Source organism: Cupressus sempervirens, chromosome 2, assembly GCF_028749045.1.
Source record: "Cupressus sempervirens isolate cs-2001-9-10 chromosome 2, ASM2874904v1, whole genome shotgun sequence".
NCBI lineage: Eukaryota > Viridiplantae > Streptophyta > Pinopsida > Cupressales > Cupressaceae > Cupressus > Cupressus sempervirens.
In genome coordinates, this window is record NC_143119.1 from 722,765,177 (window position 1) to 722,787,331 (window position 22,155).

Genomic DNA, 22,155 nt, shown 5'->3' on the forward strand with positions numbered 1-22,155 from the left:
AGGTTTAAGCCATTGGGTTCATTGAAGATTTCTTCAAAGTACTTGACAAATTCTTTTGCAATTTCGTTTGGTTCTTGCATTAAATTGCCATGCTTGTTCTTAATTTTAGTGACTTTATTAGCCGACCTTCTATTCTTAGCGCTATAATGAAGGAATTTTGTATTTCTGTCTCCTTCGGCTAAGCAGGTTTCACGAGATTTTTGTTTCCAATTTTTTTTTCCTTTGCTAAAGTTTCCCCATACTTTCCTAGTAGTTCTTTCTCTATGAAAACTTTCTACATTCATACCTTCATTTATAACTTTATTGTTAAGTTCCTCTAATGCTTGTTTTACATTAATCTTTCCTTGAAGATATTATTCGAACATTCTCTATTCCATTTGAGAAGTTTATTATTTAGTGCCTTGTCATGAAATCTTTATGTTGGAACCACATATTTTCAAATCCAAAGGGATTTTAGGTCAGTTTAATGGGCTCTATAATTTCTAGTCTTACTAGAAAGTGCTCTGCTCTTGGCAGTTGCATATTTCTGATTCTAGTGAATAATTATATTTAGTTAAATTTCCTTTAAAAAGGAATTTGTCTAACTTTTTTGCTATTTGACTGAAACCAACCCTTATATTGTTCCAGGAAAAGTTGTTACTAATTTTTATATCTATTAAGTCGTAGTTGGTAACCTATTGGTTAAAGTCTCTTTGCAACTATGAAATGCGGGATGTGCCTCCAAAATTTTCACAATTGTACAAATTTGCGTTGAAATCTCCCCTTATAATGTGGTTATCTATCAGATATGACGTGAGATGGTTGCCTAATTCTGCCCATACAACCATTTTGTGGTTGTTAGGACCATATACATTTGGTAATGATCACAGTTACATTGCCTTGGGGGGTGGGGGTACGACAGAATGGGGACACAAGTTTTCAAGACAGGGGGATAGAGGGGCCTTAATTTGGGGACGGCGGGGGAATAATAGCGACGGATGGGAGGGGTTGTATATAGTATACATATGGTACTTATGCTAGTTATGAAAAGATATATTGCAATATAAGATATTAAGATGTAAAAGAATAAATGCTTGAACATTGCATTGAATTGGAATATCATACATTGAACACAAATAGTCAAATCAACAAATAGTCAATATCAGGAGGTCTCCCCATATTCGACGGAGGTGATGGAATCTAGTAGTGCCTCTGGGGACGGCGGATTGGAGTCCCCAAGTCCCCAGTGCGTCCTTGTCTTCAAGACGTGGGGCAAAAACGGGGGGGACGTGTCCCCCTGCTATTATTGTAATGATCGAGGTTGAGTTACTAGTGACGCTTTTTACTCTACCTGATAACTTGTTGGTGTTGCTACTTAATGGTTCATAAGATACTTTTCTAGCATCCCAAATGATTGCCAGTCCCCCTGAAGCCCCTAAAGATTCAACCCATTCTGCCCGGCAAATTCCTATATTGTTGTGATATTGCTATTAGGATTTAACTGTGTAATTTTTGAGTCAAACTCATTGACCCATGTTTCATGAGTAGTGATTCAACATGAATCCATCTCTCATGAGAATAAATGGAACACTTAGCACTCATTGGATCTCCTACTTATCCTATATTGTTATTCATTTTGTTTGCTTCTTCTAGGTTGTGTTTAGTTTCTTGGATTAGAATTGTATCTGAGCTAAATAATCTAAGATATCTTTTAATAAATCTTTGTTTGTTAGGAGCAATAATGCCCCTAACATTCCATGTTGTGACCTTCATTGGACCTTAGGAAGGACCCGCTCCTTCCTTGTATGAAATAGGTTTGTCAGTGTTTCCTGGTCCTCTGTATTTCCATCTTTAAATTCAAATTCTATTAAGGATTTTTGGCCTTTCTTCTTCTTTTGCCGCTTAGCTATTTTGGTATTTCCATTTCCTCATTTGTAGTTGCCAATCCAATTTGTTTTTCTATGAAATTGTTTTCTGTAGCTGTTTGCAGATCTGTATACCAATTTTCTTCTTCTTCTTCAATTTCTTCTCTTTAAGTCCCTTTTTATCCTCCTATTGAAATTTAGAAAATCCTCAACATCATCTACTCAACATGTTGTGTTCTAAGCCCTTGGAAAATTTTCCTCTTAATGTCCTTCCCGAATATGGATTGTGGGTTCTATCTCTTGATTTCATTCTTTAAGAATTCGTTTGCTTTGATGTTTCTGATGCCATTATTTGAGTTCCAAGTATTTCTTCTTTTTTATCTGATTTCAAAGTAGATTCCATTTCAGTGTTGTTCTTGATTTGGTTGAAAAATTCTTGTCCATAGTCTTCCATGACTTCTTCTATGTTCAATTCTATAAGGAAATTAATATAACAATAATTAATACTATTTGAAAATAATCTATCATTAACAATAGATAATAATAATAATATATTATTATCAATATAATAATATTTAATAAGGAGATCATAATGCTAAATAAATATTAAATAAAAATTGGTAATATAAATATTATTATAATTATTATATATGATAAACTAATAGTAATAATGTGTGTATATACACAGACGAAAAAATTACTAGTAATATTACAAGAATGAATGAATAATAATAAGTAACAATATTGAATATATATGCGTACATATTTATACTAACTAATATTATTATGATATGATTGCTTTGGGAAATTACACTCAGTCATTGTCCATTATAATGGCGTGATTATACGATTAGTCTAAAGTCGATCCTCTTGCTGATGGTAAGATTGAAGGTGGAAATTGTCTTTAATCGCCGCTTATCCTACACTAACCAAACTGCTTATATTATCGATAATCAATATTATGATATTGATTGATGGTGTAGACATTTATCATTGTCAATAGTTTTAGTCAACATTTCCAATTCAGATTCAATTTAAAAGGGAATTGTTGCAAGTCTGTATTTTGTACACCCTTGACCCCCAAGCCAAACCATTGACGGGTGGCTAACATTGTTAGAGCATTTACTGATCTTCTAGACTTAGTCCCTCCTAAATGAGAGACCCCAACCACAAGTGCTTCCACAGAAAATAACCACCCTCTACCCTCATTATTGGAGATCTCAACCGTTTCTTGCTCATTCAAGCAGGTTGTGAGTAATTACAATGGGGACTTGGAAGGAGCCCGATTCAGCTAGATTCGTAGAGGAGATGAAAGCGTGCAAGGCAAGCAAAGAGGTGGAGGTAAGGATCTACCACCTTTTTCTGCATTTGTCATCAAGCCCCAGACTTTCATGGCTGAAGCTATTGAAAATGATAAGAGTAGACTTAGGTCGTGTTGTATTTGTTGCTACTCAAGACAATAAGTTGGCTTCTAGGGTTTCCATGAACAATTGGCTTCATAATATTTGGGGTAAGAAATTTGGCTATCATTTTTCATATAATACTTCAAAAGGGGCTCTTTATAGTTTTAATTATTAACCCTATAACCAATATAAGGAGGTTAAAAAATAATTATGGAAAATTATTACTTGCAATTTTTGTGCCATTCCATGGTCTGTTGAAGCCGCCTAAGAAGAACTTATGACCCCCTCTTGCCCTAGGTGGTTAACCATCAGGAACCTGTCGCCTTTCCTTTGGAATCTTCCTCCTCAAGTGTTGGAACTTTTGCAAAGGGTTCTTCAAATTGATATGTATAATACTTTGATACCTAACACAATTGCAAGGTTTTAATGTATATCAACCTTGTTTTGGATCTTCCCAATAAATTTGTGGGCGGCCTAAATGCTTGCTATCTGTGCAGAAAGGAGGGTCACTTTAGAAATGCTTGCCCCCTGTTAAAGAAAATCTGAAAAAGCCTTCCACGGTTCCTAATCTGAATTGATTCTCGGAGGCCAATTTGCATTCTCATCCCTTTGTTCCTAAATCCAAGGATAGAGGCTCCTCCTCGAAGGAGACTAACTCTCGAATGCTCGGTCTTTAATTGCAAACATCGAAAGATATTAGTGCATCTCTAGTTGCTCTAAGTAAGAATTTTAATAATAATCATGCTCCCTCTCTAAAGGCTACTGAGGATTCTACCACCCCTAAAGCTCTCCCCTAATCGCATACCTTGAATTCTAATTTGGCCAATTCCATCAATGTTACCAGTTGCACAACCATGAATGCTCAACAATTGGCCATCGAGAAAATTAGAAATACTCATATTTGTAACGGGACACACCCCACCTCCTGCCCTAATCTTTTCAAGACCCCTTTGATGTCTTTTAACAATCCCCTCTTTGAACCCAACCCTTCACTTGTGAGTATGGATAATGATGGGTTTGTAGACCCCATAGCCCTGGTTGTACAACAGTTGATGCCCTCTATGGTGGAGGTGAAGGGGGTTGCTCAAGGTTGTATTCATAAACTTGAATCCTATTAGGAGCTGACTGATTACCCCTTGATTGTATTAAATAGATTGACCAAAGAGACTGACCCCATCAATAGATTGAGTGCCATCAAGCGAGTTTATGATATTGATGACAAGCTTAGCGACTTCATTGTAGTAGTGACACCGATTCCCTTGCCTTTGCCTTCACCTCCAAGCATTTGGAATTACTTGCCCAAGAATCGAGACTCTAGGGCCACAAGATCCACTATATCCATGAGGACAAGTTGAGAGTTGAAGTTAATAGTGACATTACTATGGAGGAGCATTGTGAGAAGGGCAGTGATGCTAATCCATGTTTCCAATCTCTAGAGGTCAATGATGAGAATGAGGTGTTTGTCTTTAATGCCAAGAAACAAATTAGGAAAAGGAGGCCTAAGAAGAATATAGTAGATGAGGATGGCTTAGTGGAGGAGGGTGAGATTTTGATCACTAGGAGGAGAGGCAAACCTCCCTCCATGAATAAAAACTCAAAACCTTTTAAGATTCCTAGGAAAAGGCTGCCTAATTGCTTCAGGAGCTGTAAGTCCTCCATGGAAACATATGTATGATGTTATACTATGAATATCAAATGTGCATCTTAGAATGTTAGGGGTTTGGAAAACCCCAATATGAATTATATTCATATTGTTAAGAGATTTCTTAAATTGGTAGGAGGAATTGATATTCTTATGTTCCAAGTGGTCAAAGCAGTTAATTTCACTCTGGATATTGCACTTAAATGTATATGGAATGATTTGACCTCCTTTTCTACCAAGCACCTTTGAGGGAGAGGAGGAACCTCTATCCTCATCGGCTCTAGGTGGAGTAAACAGGTGACTAGTTGAGGATGTATGCCTTGTAACAGAGCTGTTTGGATCTCTATATCTTACAATAATTCTGAAATTGTTCTTTGCTCTATCTATGCCCCCAATGATGTCATAGGGAGGATTGACCTTTGGAAATGGGTGTGTGATCTAAAAAACATTCCCTGGATACTTGCTGTTTATTTTAACATGATTGAAAGAGCCCGAGAAAAAGTAGGAGGGGCAAAATTTGAATGTAAAAACAATGAGAAGTTCTTCTGGTACAAAATGTTAAAAAAGCTTAAGTTGTTTGATCCTTTGGCAGCGAAGTCACAAGGTTCAAATTCGAATTCAAGTTTGACAACTATAAAATTCGAATGAAGGTCGCCAATAGTTAAATTCACTTTTTTATTTATTTAAATATTTTAAAAATATATATCCCATAAATTAGCAAAATAATTAAAATTGCTAAATAGATTTGAAAACCTCATAAACAAGATGACACTTTTGTAAAGTATAAAACATAAGAAACATGTGAAATCACAATTGCAAAGATGTGTTTTTGTCGCAAAGGTACAATTAAAATTCAAGAGTACATAACTTTAAAAAAGCTTTAAGTCATCAAGTGCACTTGGCTCAGATGCTGCAGCATCATCATCAGTATCACTATCCAATTCCTCATCAAAAAAGTCAGGCTTATCTGGGTCTAGTACTGCTATGTCTATTAAATTTCGTTTTTGTGAGAAGATTGAGTCATTTGCTGATTTCTTCATGGGCAATTTTAAATTGCTACGAGCGTAGACAAGATCTCCCAACTTTCTTGACAACAACTTCTACCTCTTTTTGGAACGGATGTGGTCAAAGCAACTTCAATTTCTCTCACAAGCTGATGAACTTACACCTTGACTCAATATTCAAATTGCAAAGCGCTGAAGTTCAGGAGTCTCTGCCCCATAGTTCATCCACCATCTATAACTAGGTACCTCATCTTGTGCCATTTCATATTTGGCTGCTCCTATTCCAAACATCCCTTGTACTTTCCTATATTTCAAACATTGTTAATTGTTGGATCTGGTTCAAATCTACTAATGGCTTCATAAAACCATGCCATAATTTCAGCACCACCTTGTCTATCAATGTGAAATAGTTTAGGCTCCAAATAGCAAGCTGCTACATGTAAAGGACTGTGCATCATTTTCCATCTTGAATCAACAGTCTCATATATCTCTATGTACTCTGCTTCCACATTGTTGAGTGCTTTCTAAACAACTTCCTTGCCACAATCGGTGCATTAATAAAGCATTCCAAGGCAAGGAGTGTCACCATCAACCATACAGAGCACATGAACAATTGGCTAGCATATACTTAAGACCTTTGCTCCACTTTCCCAAAAGCTACTATTTAAAATAATTTTCTCTATGATCTTCCCCTTAGCACTTTTTTAGAGCGTTGAATTTTCTCACTCATTAGAACAAATTACAGAGCTCAAAGCTGCTTTCTTTTCAATTACTCTTTTCAAAGTGATATAAAATGAAGCGAAACATGTATCACAAGGCCTTAACAACGTCCTAGATGCATTGTGTGTGTAAAGACTCAACGTGAGACGATGTTTTCATATGAAATTTGTAACTGCTCTTTGTCTATGAATTGCTTCATGTATCTAGGGGAATTTAGCCAAGTACTGAAGCAACAAATCCAAACAATGAGCTGCACATGGACTCCAATAAATTTGTGAGTACTTCATGACAATTAGCTTCATAACTTCCACACAATGTTTTGCACTATCAATAACCAATTGAACCACATTTGGCACCCCTACTTCAAGAATCACTTCCTCTAATATCAAAAGTTTATTTATTTATTTATAGTCTCAATAACCTTCAAGAATACAAAACCTTCAGGACAAGTCACAAAAACATTAATCAATGGTGTAACTTGTTGCTTCCAAGAGGCTTTGACCTTAGCTAATTTCTCAGTCACTCCATCTTTTGACCTCTCCAAGAGAGTTGTTCTAAAAGCCTCAAAAGAGGGAGGCATGTACCGTTTGCCAAACTCTGCAACCTTTTGAATAGTAGTACGAAAAAGTGGATTTCTAGCTACATTGAATGGAATAGCACTTGTATAGAATAAATCAGCTAGTAAATCATCCACCTGTTGTTTCTCAGCTGGTTTCCAAAAGTTGCTCAATGTTCCACTCTCTTTTGACGCCTTTATGGCCTGAGGTAGACAGGAAGAGGAAGATATAGTAGATGAATCTAGAGACATCATCTTCAATTCTTTGTTTCTTTTATGCCTTCTTCATCTTTCCAACAATCAAAGCTGAATGGTCTTTCTCTAAAATAACTCTGATCTCTTGGGTCACATCTGGACATGCAGTAACACCTCCACCTTTACCCCCCGAAATACCAAGCAAGTGATCCATGACCCTTGTTAAACTTTCAGTAAGAACTTTTGGACACAAGTTACAATGGACTTCAACACCATTACGAGTCACATGTTTCCACGCCTCCGAAGTTGATTTGTTGGGAGCTATATTACAATTTGTAGAATAAAAAATAAAAAAATATTATATTTAAAACATTATCAAAGCTTTTTAAAAATTTTTTAAATGAAAAAAACATTAATTCTTGTAAACTTTAAAACAAAATAACTCAATTAAGTTGAAACTTAAATTAAGAAGGGTAATTTAAAATAAACCAATAACATATTGCACATTAATATTAAATTAAAATTAAACATGTTAAGATTCAGCATTTAACTCTTTAATAATTATATTATTTGAAAATCGAAATATACATTTATAAAACATAATATAATATATTTTATTTATTATCAATTTATAAAACAAAACAAAATAAAAATATGTATATATATCTAATATATCAGTATTTTAAATCGATATAATTAAAAAAAAATTGTTACATTAACTATCAGAAAATTGATTACAAAGTCTTATAAAAAAATTTAAATTGATTACAAATTATACGAAAACTATATCAAATCGATTTAAATTTTAAATGAGAAACAACAAAGCACAGACGACAAAAACAGATCTCTGTGCACGGCGACAAAATGAAACTTTGATTTTCATTTACTTCACATGGTGTGGGCAAATGACCTCCTGCTCGACGATGTAAGAGGGTGGCAAACATGCCTTAACGAAAAAGGAAAGTTGCCTCGAAGCCTCAAAAATTTCAAAGGAAACTCTCAAAAATTTCTGTCTCCTCAGAAGTCCTGATTGAATCTTTGTTCTTATGCATTTAAGTTAGTTCCAGAACGACAATTTATAGAATAAATCTGGTCCAAAACCCCTCCAAACGATGGCAAATCCTGAATACTGCAATTTCCAAAAAATTTCTCCAATGAAAAGAAAGTCCATTTTTTGCAGATGAACTAACAATGAATTTTCAGCAAATGTTTTAGCAATGTTTGAAATTCGGGAATATCTGATCGCCATGCTTGATATTCGCTGAATACTGTGACACAGATTGGCAGGGAGAAAACCTGATCAGAAAAGAATCTGGCATACATGGTCCAACTTTCAAAAAACGGATAGGAGGATCCACTGCAGGCTTGACAGATTAAATCTGAATAAAGAGGCTCTCGGGTGCAAAAAGATAGTGAGGGATCACGTGTCAAGGTGGTCCGCTTTTCCCTGTCCGATCACTATCCCATAGTGGCTTTTTTCTCCCCCACTGACAAAGTTCCACAAATGGAGAGGAGGAGAGATGGGTTCACCATTAGTACTTCCCTCTTAAAGGATGAGGATATTAAAGTTGCAATATCAATTGTGAATTGGTTTAATTCCCACATTGCTATTCATAAGAGTGCTATTGCTTGGTGTAATCAGAACACTACTTCATGGAGGAATCTCTTTCAAACAGTAGGGAGGAAGTTGGCCAAGGGTACAAGGTCAAATTGGAGGTTCAGAGGAATCCTTCCAATGTGCTGGTGGTGGAAACTCTAGCCCACTCCAGAGATTCCCTCAGGAAACTACAAACCAAGAAGATTCAAGGTGCCAAAACTAGAGCAAGGTTGAATTGGATCAAACTTGAAGATAGAGGCTCAAAATTCTTTTTCAATTCCTTGAAAGGCAAGGAATCTAGAGATATGATTGACTGGTTGTGTGAGGAAGGGTTGATGATTAATTCTTAACAAAATATCTTGCATGCCTTTGCCTCATACTACTCTAAACTGTTTTCTTCAGAGTATATTGGACAGACCATGGAGATATCTAGAGAAAAAATCGAGGGTATTATTAAAAAAAGATTACCACTGAGACTGCCTTAAGTCTTGGAAGCCAGATCTCTATTGATGAAATTGATAAGGCCATCCAGAGAATGAACAAGGACAAGGCTTCTTGACCTGATGGTCTGCCAATTGAATTCTACAAAGAGGTTATCTCTTGGATTGGGGTTGAGCTTTTGAAGGTGTATGAGGAAGCTATTGGATGCAGATCACTTGGCTTGTAGATTAGTTCAGGACTTATCAAATTGATACCTAAATAGGGGGACAAAACTACGATAAAATATTGGAGGCCCATCACTCTGTTAAAGCTGTCCTACAAAATTTTGGTTAAAATTTTTGCCATTTGGCAATAAGGATAGAGAGTATCTGGCCTCTGACTATTAACTCATCCAAAACTTGTTATTTGTAGGCAGATATATACATGAGAGCCTTATTACTTGTTGGGAAGCTATGTAGTGGGCTAGAACTTTCAATCAACATGCATGCATCTTGTTAATTGATTATGAGAAAGCTTATGATAGGATTGAATGGAAGTTCATCCTCATGATGCTAGATTCCTTGGGTTTCCCCCTTTCATTTTGTAAGATGGTTTCTACTTTGATGAACGATGCAACTGCAATAGTTGAGATTAATGGGGTCAGACCTGAAAAGTTTATGCTCTCTAGATCTATTAGGCAAGGATGCCCACTTGACCCTGCTTTTTTTGTGATTGCATGACCAATGCAGACTGAGTTTAAGACTACTTGGAAGTGATCAGTATGGACCAATCTTCTATGTCTATCAAGTGCATGACGATATCGAGCATTGACAGTCGATGTTGAGTATCAGAACCTCACCGAGTCAGTCTTTAGAACCAGAGTGTCTACATGTGAGCTGACTCTATAATATTTGTGTAAACTTGTATTGTGGCCGACTTTGTAATTGTATAAATGGATTGGTATATATGTAATGAATTGTATCATATCCAAGTGTGTGTAAGGAATACAATGTAATTGAATGCAATTAGAGAAGAACAAAAAGAGTGAATTACAAAGGCTACATCAATATAAGGAGCAGCAAAGATATATCTATCACAGCAAGGTGATTTAAGGATGCCTACTTGACCCCAAACACTTACATTAACCTTCTAACGTCCTCGTTCAAGATTTCCTGTAATTCTTGCGTTAGAGGAATGGTTTTCAACACACAACTTTGAAGCTTCTGACATGTTAAGAGAACAGGACTGTCCTCCTTGACCTCATCCCAGATAATCTTATTCTGAATAGTTTGTAGAGCAACCAAAGTCTAACCCAGATTGACTGTGCAATTCTTTAGCACCTGGCCTTGCAAAACTGCAACCCACTTAGCTAACATCTTCACTTCTTCAAAGAACTCCCTCTTGATCTTTGCCTTGGAAATTGCAAAGAAATTCTCTGGAAGTGAACTCCGCAATGTTGAATTTAGAACCTTAATGCTCTCAACTTGTGCCTTGAATTCTCAGAATTTAACTCCCTCTGTATGTCATTTCCTCCTTTAGAAGAAACTGATCACAAGACAACTTGAACAAGTTCTTCTGCAAGAGATGCCTCCAGTTATGTGCCACCAACTCAGTCCTATGACAACCAGCTGTGTCTTCATTTTTCAATTTGTGTGACTTCCTTAGGATAAATCAAGCTCTTCCTCCGTTGAATGCAATCTCTCATCATACTTATGCTGCTAGATCTGTCGTGGAAGCATTTTTAGAGGGATAACTAATATTTCATTGAATCAACCTATCCCAAAGGGAAAATCAAAATACCTATAGTAGAAACATACATGACTCACTATTCTAATGTGTGAAATTAATAACTACATAAAAGATTCACAAACATTATTCAAGAGAACACAATACTTATCTCTTTTTGTAATCTTCCTCATTTTATCAACCCTAACCTTCAGACAATATGATGCCTGATATTTTTTCAGACATGATGATGCCTGAAAATATGATGCTCACAACAGACTGGAACCTTATCAATAGATCACAATTAAATGCCTGAGCCAATAAGACATAGCAAAACATAGAATGAATACTACAATAATATGACAACAGAAAAGTCTTTCTCCAACAATAATCACTAGACCAAGATGCCAAACAATTGACAAATACTCTCGAAGAAGTAACTCAATCATCGCACAAAAGAAAGCCCTTGATTAGTCTGCTGTGACATAAATTATATCTGTCGTTGGCCAAGAAGACTCTTCAAAGACTTTGCCATGACATTTGATATTGCCATCTTATAGAAATATAACTAAACAGTCTATTCATTGTGGTTACAATGACTATGTCATGTCCATACAATTGCAAGAAAAATATCTCATGAAGTTAAATAACCAATGCTCCCTCTTAGCTAGGGAGGTATCTTTCCAAATATCCAAGTCATGGAATCTCCCAACATTACACCCACAATAGCTACACCCATTGGTGGAAAAGATTTTTTATCACATAATCCCTCAACATGATAATGTCAGGGAATCACTCAAGACGACATGCACCATGGCTACTCCCATGTTTGGAAATAAACATATACGCAAGCTGACATCACAGAGTCACTCAATGCGCTGTCATCATGGAATCTCTCAACATGATGTCCACCATGGCTACTCCCATGTGTGTAAATAAGCCTATACACAAGTACGCATCACAGAATCACTTCATGTGATGTTGTTATGGAATCTCTCGACATGACGTCCATCGTGGCTACTCCCATGCGTGGAAAGTGGCGCATTTCTCAAGGGCTTTCACCTCATATTTCTCCATCTCAGAGAAATATGCATTACAAGGTCTCTCACCTCATATTGCTCTCTCACAGAGAAATATACACGACAAAGGCTTTCACCTCATATTTCTCTCTCAACGAGAAATATGCATGACGCATTCAGCTCATATTTTTCTCTCACATAGAAATATAAATTACAAGGGCTTTCACCTCAATAAATCTTCATGATGATGTGACTCCCTTTGAAGCTCCAAGCACTTGCATTAACCTTCTAACCTCCTCGTTCAAAATTGCCTATAATTCTTGCCTCAAAGGAATGGTTTTCAATACACACCTTTGAAGCTTGTGACATGCTAAGAGAACAGGACTGTCCTTCTTGACCTCATCCCAGATCATCTTTTTCTGAATAAGTTTGTTGCTACCAAAGTCTAACCCAGATCGACTGTGAAATTCTTAGCACCTGGCCTTGCAAGACTGCAACCCACTTAGCTAACATCTTCACTTCTTTACAAAACTCCCTGTTGATTTTTGCCTTGGAGATTGCAAATAAATTCTCTGGAATTGAACTCCACTATGTTGATCTTAGAACCTTAATGCTCTCAACTCGTGCTTTGAATTCTCAGAATTTAACTCCCTCTGAATGTCACTCCTCTAGAACAAACCAATACAGCCCTATGACAACCAGCTGTGTATTCATTTTTCAATTTGTGTGACTTCCTTAGGATAAATCAAGCTCTTCCTCCGTTGAATGCAATCTCTCATCATACTTATGCTGCTAGATTTTTCCTGGAAGCATTTTTAGAGGGATAACTATTAGTTCATAGAATCAACCTATCCCAAAGGGAAAATAGCAATACTAGAAACATACATGACTCACTATTCTAATGTGTGAATTAATAACTAAATAAAAGATTCATTAACATTATTCAAGGGCACACAATACTTATTTCTTTTTCTCTAATCTTCCTCATTTGATCAGCCCTAACCTTCAGACAATATGATGCTCACAATAGACTGGAACCTTATCAATAGATCGCAATCAAATTTCGGAGACAATAAGACATAGCAAAACATAGAATGAAGACTACTAAAATATGACAACAGCAAAGTCTCTCTCCGACAATAATTACTGCACCAACATGCCAAACAATCGACAAATCCTCTCCAAGAAATAACTCAACCATCGCACAATATACAACCCTTGATTTGTCTGCCATGACAAAAATTATATAACTGACGTTGCCCAAGAAATGATTATGCCATGACATTCAATATCTCCGTCATATGGAATATGAAATGAACAGTCTATTCAATGCAGTTACAATAACTCTGCCATGTCCATACAATTGGGAGAAAGATATCTCCCGAAGCTAAATCTCCAACAGCAAGAATCTTCAGAGAAACACGGGTCGAGTTCTTAACAGCTATCTTTCCATTGCTTGAAGCTAGTACCTAAGTCCTAAATTTCTCAATAGCATTTCTACTGTAATTCAAATATCCTTTCTCGCTTTTTCTATTTATATGCAATTACTAATATGGAGGCATAGACTACTTTGTTTTGAGGGATGATCTTATTGGTTTTCAGGAATAGAAAAAATAGAATTTTGAAGTGGCTAGGTTATCATAATTAGATATGAGTTACATAACAATTCAGATGAAGTAAAAATGACATAACCTAAGGATCTTAAATTGTTGTTTGCTTCCCAGCTTTGTTGCCCCATCTTGTAAGGAATCAAGGTAACATTATCTTGTTTTTTGTACTCTTATTTTTTCGTGATATTTGGATCATGCATGATAGCACTATATTTTATTATATCCAAAGAAAATACTTCAAACATCTTCAGAAGTTAGTTTTCAATGGCATCACATTTTATCACATGGAAAGTATCTTCAATGATTTGGGCAGCGGGGAAATAAAAAAATTATCCTCCATGTTTAGAAAGGTAAAATTTATATAAGAAAATGAAAAACATTAATATTTTCAACTTGTAATACTGAGGTCTAGCCATATTGTAATACACGGTGATCTCTTGGTTATGGTCAGAATGGCAACCTAAACTTATTTGAGTCTGAAATATATATCCGCGTACAACCATTTGTTTTCATGCTCTAATTTTGTATAAACTTGTGCATCAGTGGACTTGATCTATATTCATTACAATTTGAACAAAATGGGCTTAAGTTCATTGAGACAAAAAGAATCAATGTCAGCTGGTATGTGTACACACATGAGAGTCGACTAGTACTTCTTGCTTCAGGAATGCAGTGCAAGACATTGACTGGGTTTCAGGTACGTAGTGTAACAACTATTTACAATTTGGTTTATGTTTCTTTTTTAAATTGAAGAGCAACAAGGACATGCTGATTATCTTGTACTAAAAAACGTGATGAATTAGAGGATGTTGTTGGAATGGTCCAAACATATGTTGTGGTTGGTTATGCTAGATGATTGACATGTTTATGAATCATCGTTGGCTTCAAATTTTCAGTTCATCACCATGTATTGCATTGATAAATTAATTGGTAAGCAGGGGTTTCAGTCTAATGACACCTTCCTTTTGTGGCATCTTTAATTACATTCTTTTTTCTCTTGTGGGGGGCAGGTTGTATTGTTGTTGGTGTGAATTTTACCTTGCATTATATCTCTTTTAGGTTGACACTATAGATAAGTTCATGTGAGTAAATGTTGACTTCCTTTGGGCTCTTTAAAGAGTGTTTTAGGAACATTTTAAAGTTGTAAAATATTTCTTATTAGGCCATATAAGTTTTTATTCTCCCTAACATCATATTAGTGACAGGTGTAACATAGAGATCTATGCCACCCATTTATACTGTAAAGCTCTGCAAATTCTTTTGTTCTTGAATCAGACTTATAGTTCAGTTTCGAATGGCTGAGAATGATCCTTTAAATAATATGTATATTCAGATTGTTTGAAGCAGATATCACTAATCTTTAATGCAGGTCCAATCCTCTATATTCGATCTTGGATGATTAAGAATATCTCTGCTTTATAACTCGTAGGAAGTAGAACACTTAGAAGAGCAGACTGCTGTGTGTATGTGTATCTTTTAAACTGCATTCACAACCCGTACATATATCCTATCTAGAGGGTATGTCCCTCAAGGGACATGACCCTTAACTTTGGCATTAAACATAATTATTCCTAAATCAGCAACTTCAAGAACTCTGATTAGTATTAACAAACTAAATATTAGCTTAGTCAAATACAAAACAAAAAGCATCTATTAGAAATTGCCGGCACCTATAGGAGAGGCATTAATATGTATTAATTGCCAATCATTGGATATATTATCCATACAAGAAGGTACAGTCTGTACTATCAGACCTATAGAATTATCTAGGTTATATTCTTAACATTCCCTCTTAACCTGATAATTCTACAGAGAGATATTATATCTAGCAACATCAATACAGATGTTTAAGCAAGAATTAATACTTTATATCTGTCTGTCTCTTCTAAGTATGCGGTATCATAGAACACATGATACAAAGTCATATTACTAAACCTGTGATATGACAAATCACTGCTACTAGTGATAAGACATATGTTGTGACTCATAGAATCTGGTATTTCTATATCACAACAAGATCTTGAGTTTAAGATATACTAGAATACAGGATAAACTTGGAGAATTCTAAGATTCTTCCTTTATCCAATTTGTGACCCATGAACATAGCAATGTCAATATCACAATACCATCTAAAACTCATCTGGATCTTACAGTAAAATCTACTGTTTAGTACATTATTTAAGAGATCATCATCTCTCATAATGCTTTTTACACAAGTATTCTTTATTTCAGAGATCGTCACCTCTTTAAATAATGATTACACATGGCGGAGCCAACAATCAATAGCCTAACAAAAATAAAATTATTTTATTAATGATCAAAAGAGTACAAATGGATTACAACTCAACCATACCAAGTCTCCTCCTAAAATGTTCTATCTTTACTCTAGATAGAGGTTTGGTGAGTATGTTTACTGTCTGATCTACAGTGCAAATATATTCTAATTTTACAGAATTCCTATCTACCATATCTCTTACATAATGGTAAGGAATTTCAATATGCTTGGATTTGTCATGAAAAACTGGATTCACTGAGAGCTTGATGGAACTCTGATTATCACAATGAATAATCGTAGGATTCATGGCTTGCCCAAATAATCCCACAAGTAACTTCCTTAGCCATACTGCTTCTCGGGAGGCCATCGCTGTTGCAATGTATTCGGCTTCTATGGAGCTCTGAGCTACTGAAGACTGCTTTCTGCATATCCATGAAATCATAGCTGATCCTAAACTGAAACAACATCCTGAAGTGCTTTTCCTGTTTTTAACACTTCCACCCCAAGCTGAATCGGTGAATCCATGCAAATCTAAAACAACTTTCTCATATTTGAGTCCATAATTAAGAGTGCCTTGTAAGTATCTCATAATGTGTTTAACAACAACTAGGTGAATCTCCTTACGTTCACACATAAACTGACTTAAGGCATGAACAACATAGCAAATATCAGGGCTTGTATTTACTAGGTACATAAGGGACCCAATCATTCGTTTGTAGAGAGTAGAATCTATTGGAGGTGATTCTACAGCTGCTTCTTTAAGTTTATGTAAATTGGTCTCCATTGGAGAAGACATAGACTTGCAATTCCACATTCCAAATTTCTTCAAGATATTTGAAGTGTACTTTTCTTGATTAAGTATGATACTATCAGAATTTTGTTGTACTTCCAATCCTAGGAAGTAATGGAGAAGCCCCAAGTCTTTCATCTTGAATTCTCTAGTTAGATCTTTTTTGCACTAATCTATAAGATGATCATCACCTGTGATTAATAAATCATCAATATACAATATCAGAATTACCATATCATCTTTATCTCTTTTATAATATAAGTTTGGATTGGCTTCATTTTTGGAGAATCCTAAGTCGGTGAGATATTTATCAATCCTTTCATACTAGGCCTTGGGAGCCTGTTTAAGCCCATAGAGAGCTTTCTTGAGCCTGCAAACAAATGCGTTAAGATCATGGGTTTCAAATGCTTTTGATTGCTCCAGATAGACTTCTTTTGAAATCTTTCCATTTAGAAATGCTGTCTTTACATCCATTTGATGTACCTTCCATCCCTTTGATGCGACAATTGCTAAGACTGCTCGTACGGAAGTATATCTGGCAATAGGAGCAAAGGTTTCTTTATAATCAATTCCTTCTTTATGAGAAAATCCTCTGGCTACAAATCTGACTTTATATTTCTTAGTACTACCATCAGCAGCATGTTTTATTTTAAATATCCATTTGGAAGAAACAACAGATTTTCCTTTTGGTCTTGGAACAATTTCCCAAACATTATTTTTCATAATTGATCGGTATTCTTCTGTCGTAGCTTCTTTCCAGGCTGGATGTTTAATAGCATCAGAAGGATTGGTTGGCTTTGTTTTGGATAAATCAATCGTATTTGCTGTATAACGAGAGAATCTTTTAGGTCTTTTACTTTCTTTGACTGTTCTTGAAGGTGCAGCAAAGGCTTGAGCTGGTTCAACTGTTTTTATGGCCCAAAGTGGTCTTTTCTTTGAATTTTCTTCAAGTTTTATATTTTCATCTTCGACCTCTTCTAAGTTCTCCCTCTGGGATTCAAATTCACTAATTCTTTCAAAACTTGGTAAAGGAGAAGGTTCACTGGAACTTATGGCTCTTTTGAATGCAAGATCTTCCTCAAAGATTACATCTCTGCTAAGTTCAATAGTTTTCTGTCCAGGTATGAAAATTCTATATGCTTTAGAAGTTTCACTATACCCTACAAAGATACCTTTCCTCCTAGATGGTTCTAATTTGGTTCTCTTTTCTTTTGAAACATGAATGTATACAGGACATCCAAAAAATTTTGAGATGACTTATATTGGGTTTTGCTTTAGTAAATACTTCTTTAGGGATTTTATCTTTAAGATAGGAGTGAGAGCTTCTGTTTTGAATATATACAGCAGTACAAGAGGTTTCTGCCTAAAGATAGTATTCTAGGTTTTGGTCAAAAATCATAGCTCTAGCAGCTTCTATAATTGTCCTATTCTTTCTTTCAGCTACCCATTTTGCTCTGGGTTATAAGGAACAATGTACTCCCTCGTGATCCCTGATTCTTTACAAAACCTTTTAAACAAGTCTGAGGTATATTCTCCTCCGTTATCTGTTCTAAGGGTTTTAATTTTATGTCCTGAAAATTTTTCAGTTAATGCTTTGAATTCTTTAAATCTTTGTAGGATTTCTTCTGATTCCTTGCATTTAAAAAAATAAATCCATGTTTTCCTAGAGAAGTCATCTATGAACAAGATATAATACTTGAATCCTCCAAGAGAAGGAATGGACATAGGGCCACATAAATCTGAATGAATTAATTCTAGTACATTATTTGTTTTCCTAGTACTATCATGAAAGGGACTTCTAGTAATTTTACCCAGAGCACACCTTTTGCAAATACTAGGTGATCTTTATTTAATTTTGGTAATTCAGTAACCATCTTTTCCTAGTTGATAAAGTTTTAAAGTTTAGATGCCCTAATCTTCTGTGACATATTTCGTTTGAATCTTCAACTTCGTGAACTAGGGCTTGAATGGATCGATTAGGTTCTGTATTCAATTCATACAAATATCCCTTTCTTTGACCAATTAACTTAGCTTTCTTGATGGAAGAGTTCTTAGCCCAAGTTAATACTTTGCCATCCATGAATGCAACGTTGTGTCCATCATCTTCAAGTGCTGTAATTGAGATTAGGTTTCTTTTAATCCTTGGTATATAGAGTACACCTTAAGAAGAAGAGTATTTCTTGTTTTTAGTTTCAAAGTGCAGCTTCCAATTCCTTCAACTGAGTGTGCAGAGTTATCACCAATAGTAACTTCACCATTAACTTTCTCTGATAAAGAATCTAGGGTTTCTTTGTATCCAGTTTTATGTCTGGAAGATCCACTATCAATTACCCATGCCTTATTTGAGATTTCATTTGATAGAGAGGAATACAAAACACGGTTCTCAGGATCATAAGTCTCTTCTTCTCTAATGACATTTGTACAATTTGCCTGTTGTTTGGAATTTTCCGGACAATTAGATCTATAGTGTCCAAATTTTTCACATTTGAAACACTTTATTTTAGATCTATAGTTTCCAAAATTTTCACATTTGAAACACTTTATTTTAGATAGATCTTTCTTGGGCTTTCCATTCTTTTGATTTCCCTTTTTCTTCTTGAAGTGCTTCTTCTTGCCTTTATAGGAGTTTGCATTAAGAACGTGAAGTTCTTCATCTTCTACTTTTGGTTTCCCTCCTTTCTTTAGTTTTCTAGACTCTTCTTGAAGACAATCATTCTTGAGTTTGTTAAAGTCTGGAAGCTGATCTCTAGCACTTATTCCTTGTGCGAATGTTTCCCATGAATCTGGCAATCCATCTATGGCCATGAGCGATAGTTTGGTGTCATTAATGATGGTTCTTATGCTTGATAATTCATCCCTAATGCCGGCAACTCTTAGGAAATAAGAGTTTATCGACTCTCCTTTCTTTATCTGGATGTGATTCAGTTGCCTTTTTAGTGCAAGAACCCTAGTTGCATTGTTTACTTCATATGCATTCCGTAATGCATTCATCATATCGTAGACACTTTGATGTTTCTTAAGCATAGGTATGATATCATTTTTAACTCCATCCAAGATGATTTGAATAGCTTTTCTATTTCCATTGGTCCATATGGATTTGTGAGGTTCAACAGGGGGTTGTTTGGAGGCTCCATCAACAAATTGTTTAACATTGTTTACTTCAAGAATCATCAAGATTCTGAATTTCCAGTCTTAAAATGTTCCTTCCCATCGAACCTGTCCTCGGGTTTGATTGTATATGCCATTGAAAATAGGAGAAAACTACTGAATATATATGAGGTCTGATTACTGAAATTTTGCAAAGCCCTAGATCTAATAACTTGGCTCTGATACCATGTAAAGTTCTGCAAATTCTTTTATTGTTTAATCAGACTTATAGTTCAGTTTCGAATGGTTGAGAATGATCCTTTAAATAATATGTATATTCAGATTGTTTGAAGCAGATATCACTAATCTTTAATGCAGGTCAAATCCTCTATATTCGATCTTGGATGATTAAGAATATCTCTGCTTTATAACTCGTAGGAAGTAGAACACTTAGAAGAGCAGATTGCTGTGTGGATGTGTATCTTCTAAACTGCATTCACAACTCGTACATATATCCTATCTAGAGGTTATGTTGCTTAAGGGACATGACCCTTAACTTTGGCATTAAACATAATTATTCCTAAATCGGTGACTTCAAGAACTCTGATTAGTATTAATAAACTAAGTATTAGCTTAGTCAAATACAAAACAAAAAGCATTTATTGGAAATCGTCGGCACCTATAGGAGAGGCATAAATATGCATTAATTGCCAATCATTGGATATATTATCCATACAAGAAAGTACGGTCTGTACTATCAGACCTGTAGAATTATCTAGGTTATATTCTCAACATATACATGCAATGACACATTGCATTATTTATTGTTTTTTAATTCTATTTAGAAAACATATGGTTTAGGGTGATGTAATGGCAACTGCCATTTCTTGCTGTTCTCGTTATTGATTTTATGATTTTGTTGTTGGACAAGATATTATAATAGCAGCCCAGCCATGTGCACGAGCTTGGAAACCAAACATGATCTTTGAACTATTTCCAAAATTGAAGACAAGCACCACATATATATTATGTAATACGACATCACTCTTTTGCCCACACATCCAATCTTAGAGGTCTAAATAAGTGCTTTATAACTATAGTTTGCATAACCTTGTAATCATGGATCACGCATCCTTGGAAATTATTATGTTTCATGTATGGTTTCTTAAAACAAATAATGACAAAAAATTGTACTTGCAGTTTGATCCATATCTTGGTTTTCTTGTGCATTGGTTTATTGATTTTAGGATTTTTTTTTTGGATGAAGGTATTGTAATAGCAGCCCAACCATGTGCATGAGCTTGAAAAACAAGCATGACCTTTGACCTATGCCCGAAAATTGAAGACAAGCACTACATATATATATTATGTGATGCAATATCACTCTTTCATCCATACATCCAAATTTAGGAGTCTAAATTGGTGCTTTATAACTATAGTTTGCATTGTTTATCATATAGGGGAAACAAATACTTATCGCATTAATAGATTAGAATGTAGCATTGAACAGATACTTTATTCATATAAGCAAATATGTGATTTCAAGTATAATGATGATGCATAAATCCATTCAGACGATGTACATATACTTCCCGAAGGGGTGACTCAACCGTCACGCAACATTTCAGATACTAACTCTACCTGTCGGCTATAATAGAGTTTTTACTGACAACATCATCCCCCTCAAAAAGTAAAGTCGTCTTTGGACGGCAAAATAGATTCAACTTATACGTCAAAATTAAAAATATGACTCTAACTACTAATTACATCAAGACTCATAACAAACTAAGAAGTAGAGGGTTGCGTCCCTGATCTAGCTGGTGTGGTAGATGTCCTTTGCACCCAAAGCTCGTTCAACTATGCCCGCAACTCATGTACTTCTTCATCTGAGCATCCAAATTCAGTTTAGCCTGCATTTGTAGTTCGAGTGACCTCTTCATCATGGTGACTATCTTTCGGAGCTCTACATCCTTTGTATTTGATTCTTTCTTCGCATTCCCCAACTGAGCTACAACTGCTGCCTTCTTAGCAATGAGTGTTGCGTGCTCCTTTTCCCAAGCTGTCTGCTGGGTGACCAAACTCGCTTGTATTGAGGCTAGTCTGGTAGTTGTCTCGTCCCGAGCTCTTACTGCTACTACTTGATCCCCCTCACTCCTACACAGGGCATAGTGCCTACTGATACACTTGTACTATCCCTCAAGTGAGCTGCTCGATTCTGTTCACCACAGGCTCCTGAGTATTCCACTTCTCCCGCATCTTTGGGGTCTC

At 35.6% G+C, this 22,155-nt stretch overlaps 1 protein-coding gene across 10 annotated transcripts in view; it reads left to right on the top strand.

Moving 5' to 3' along the window:
* LOC149575418 (C18orf8) overlaps positions 1–22,155 on the top strand; it is a 148,467-nt gene that overhangs the window by 56,353 nt on the left and 69,959 nt on the right. For all 10 annotated transcript variants that reach the window (XR_016360170.1, XR_016360171.1, XM_089815150.1 and 7 more), the window contains one exon: positions 14,279–14,432. Coding sequence is in view for 8 of the 10 variants with exons in the window: in XM_089815150.1 (XP_089671276.1) it covers positions 14,279–14,432 (154 nt within the window). In the remaining 2 variants the exon portion in view is untranslated. The remainder of the gene's footprint in view (positions 1–14,278; positions 14,433–22,155) is intronic.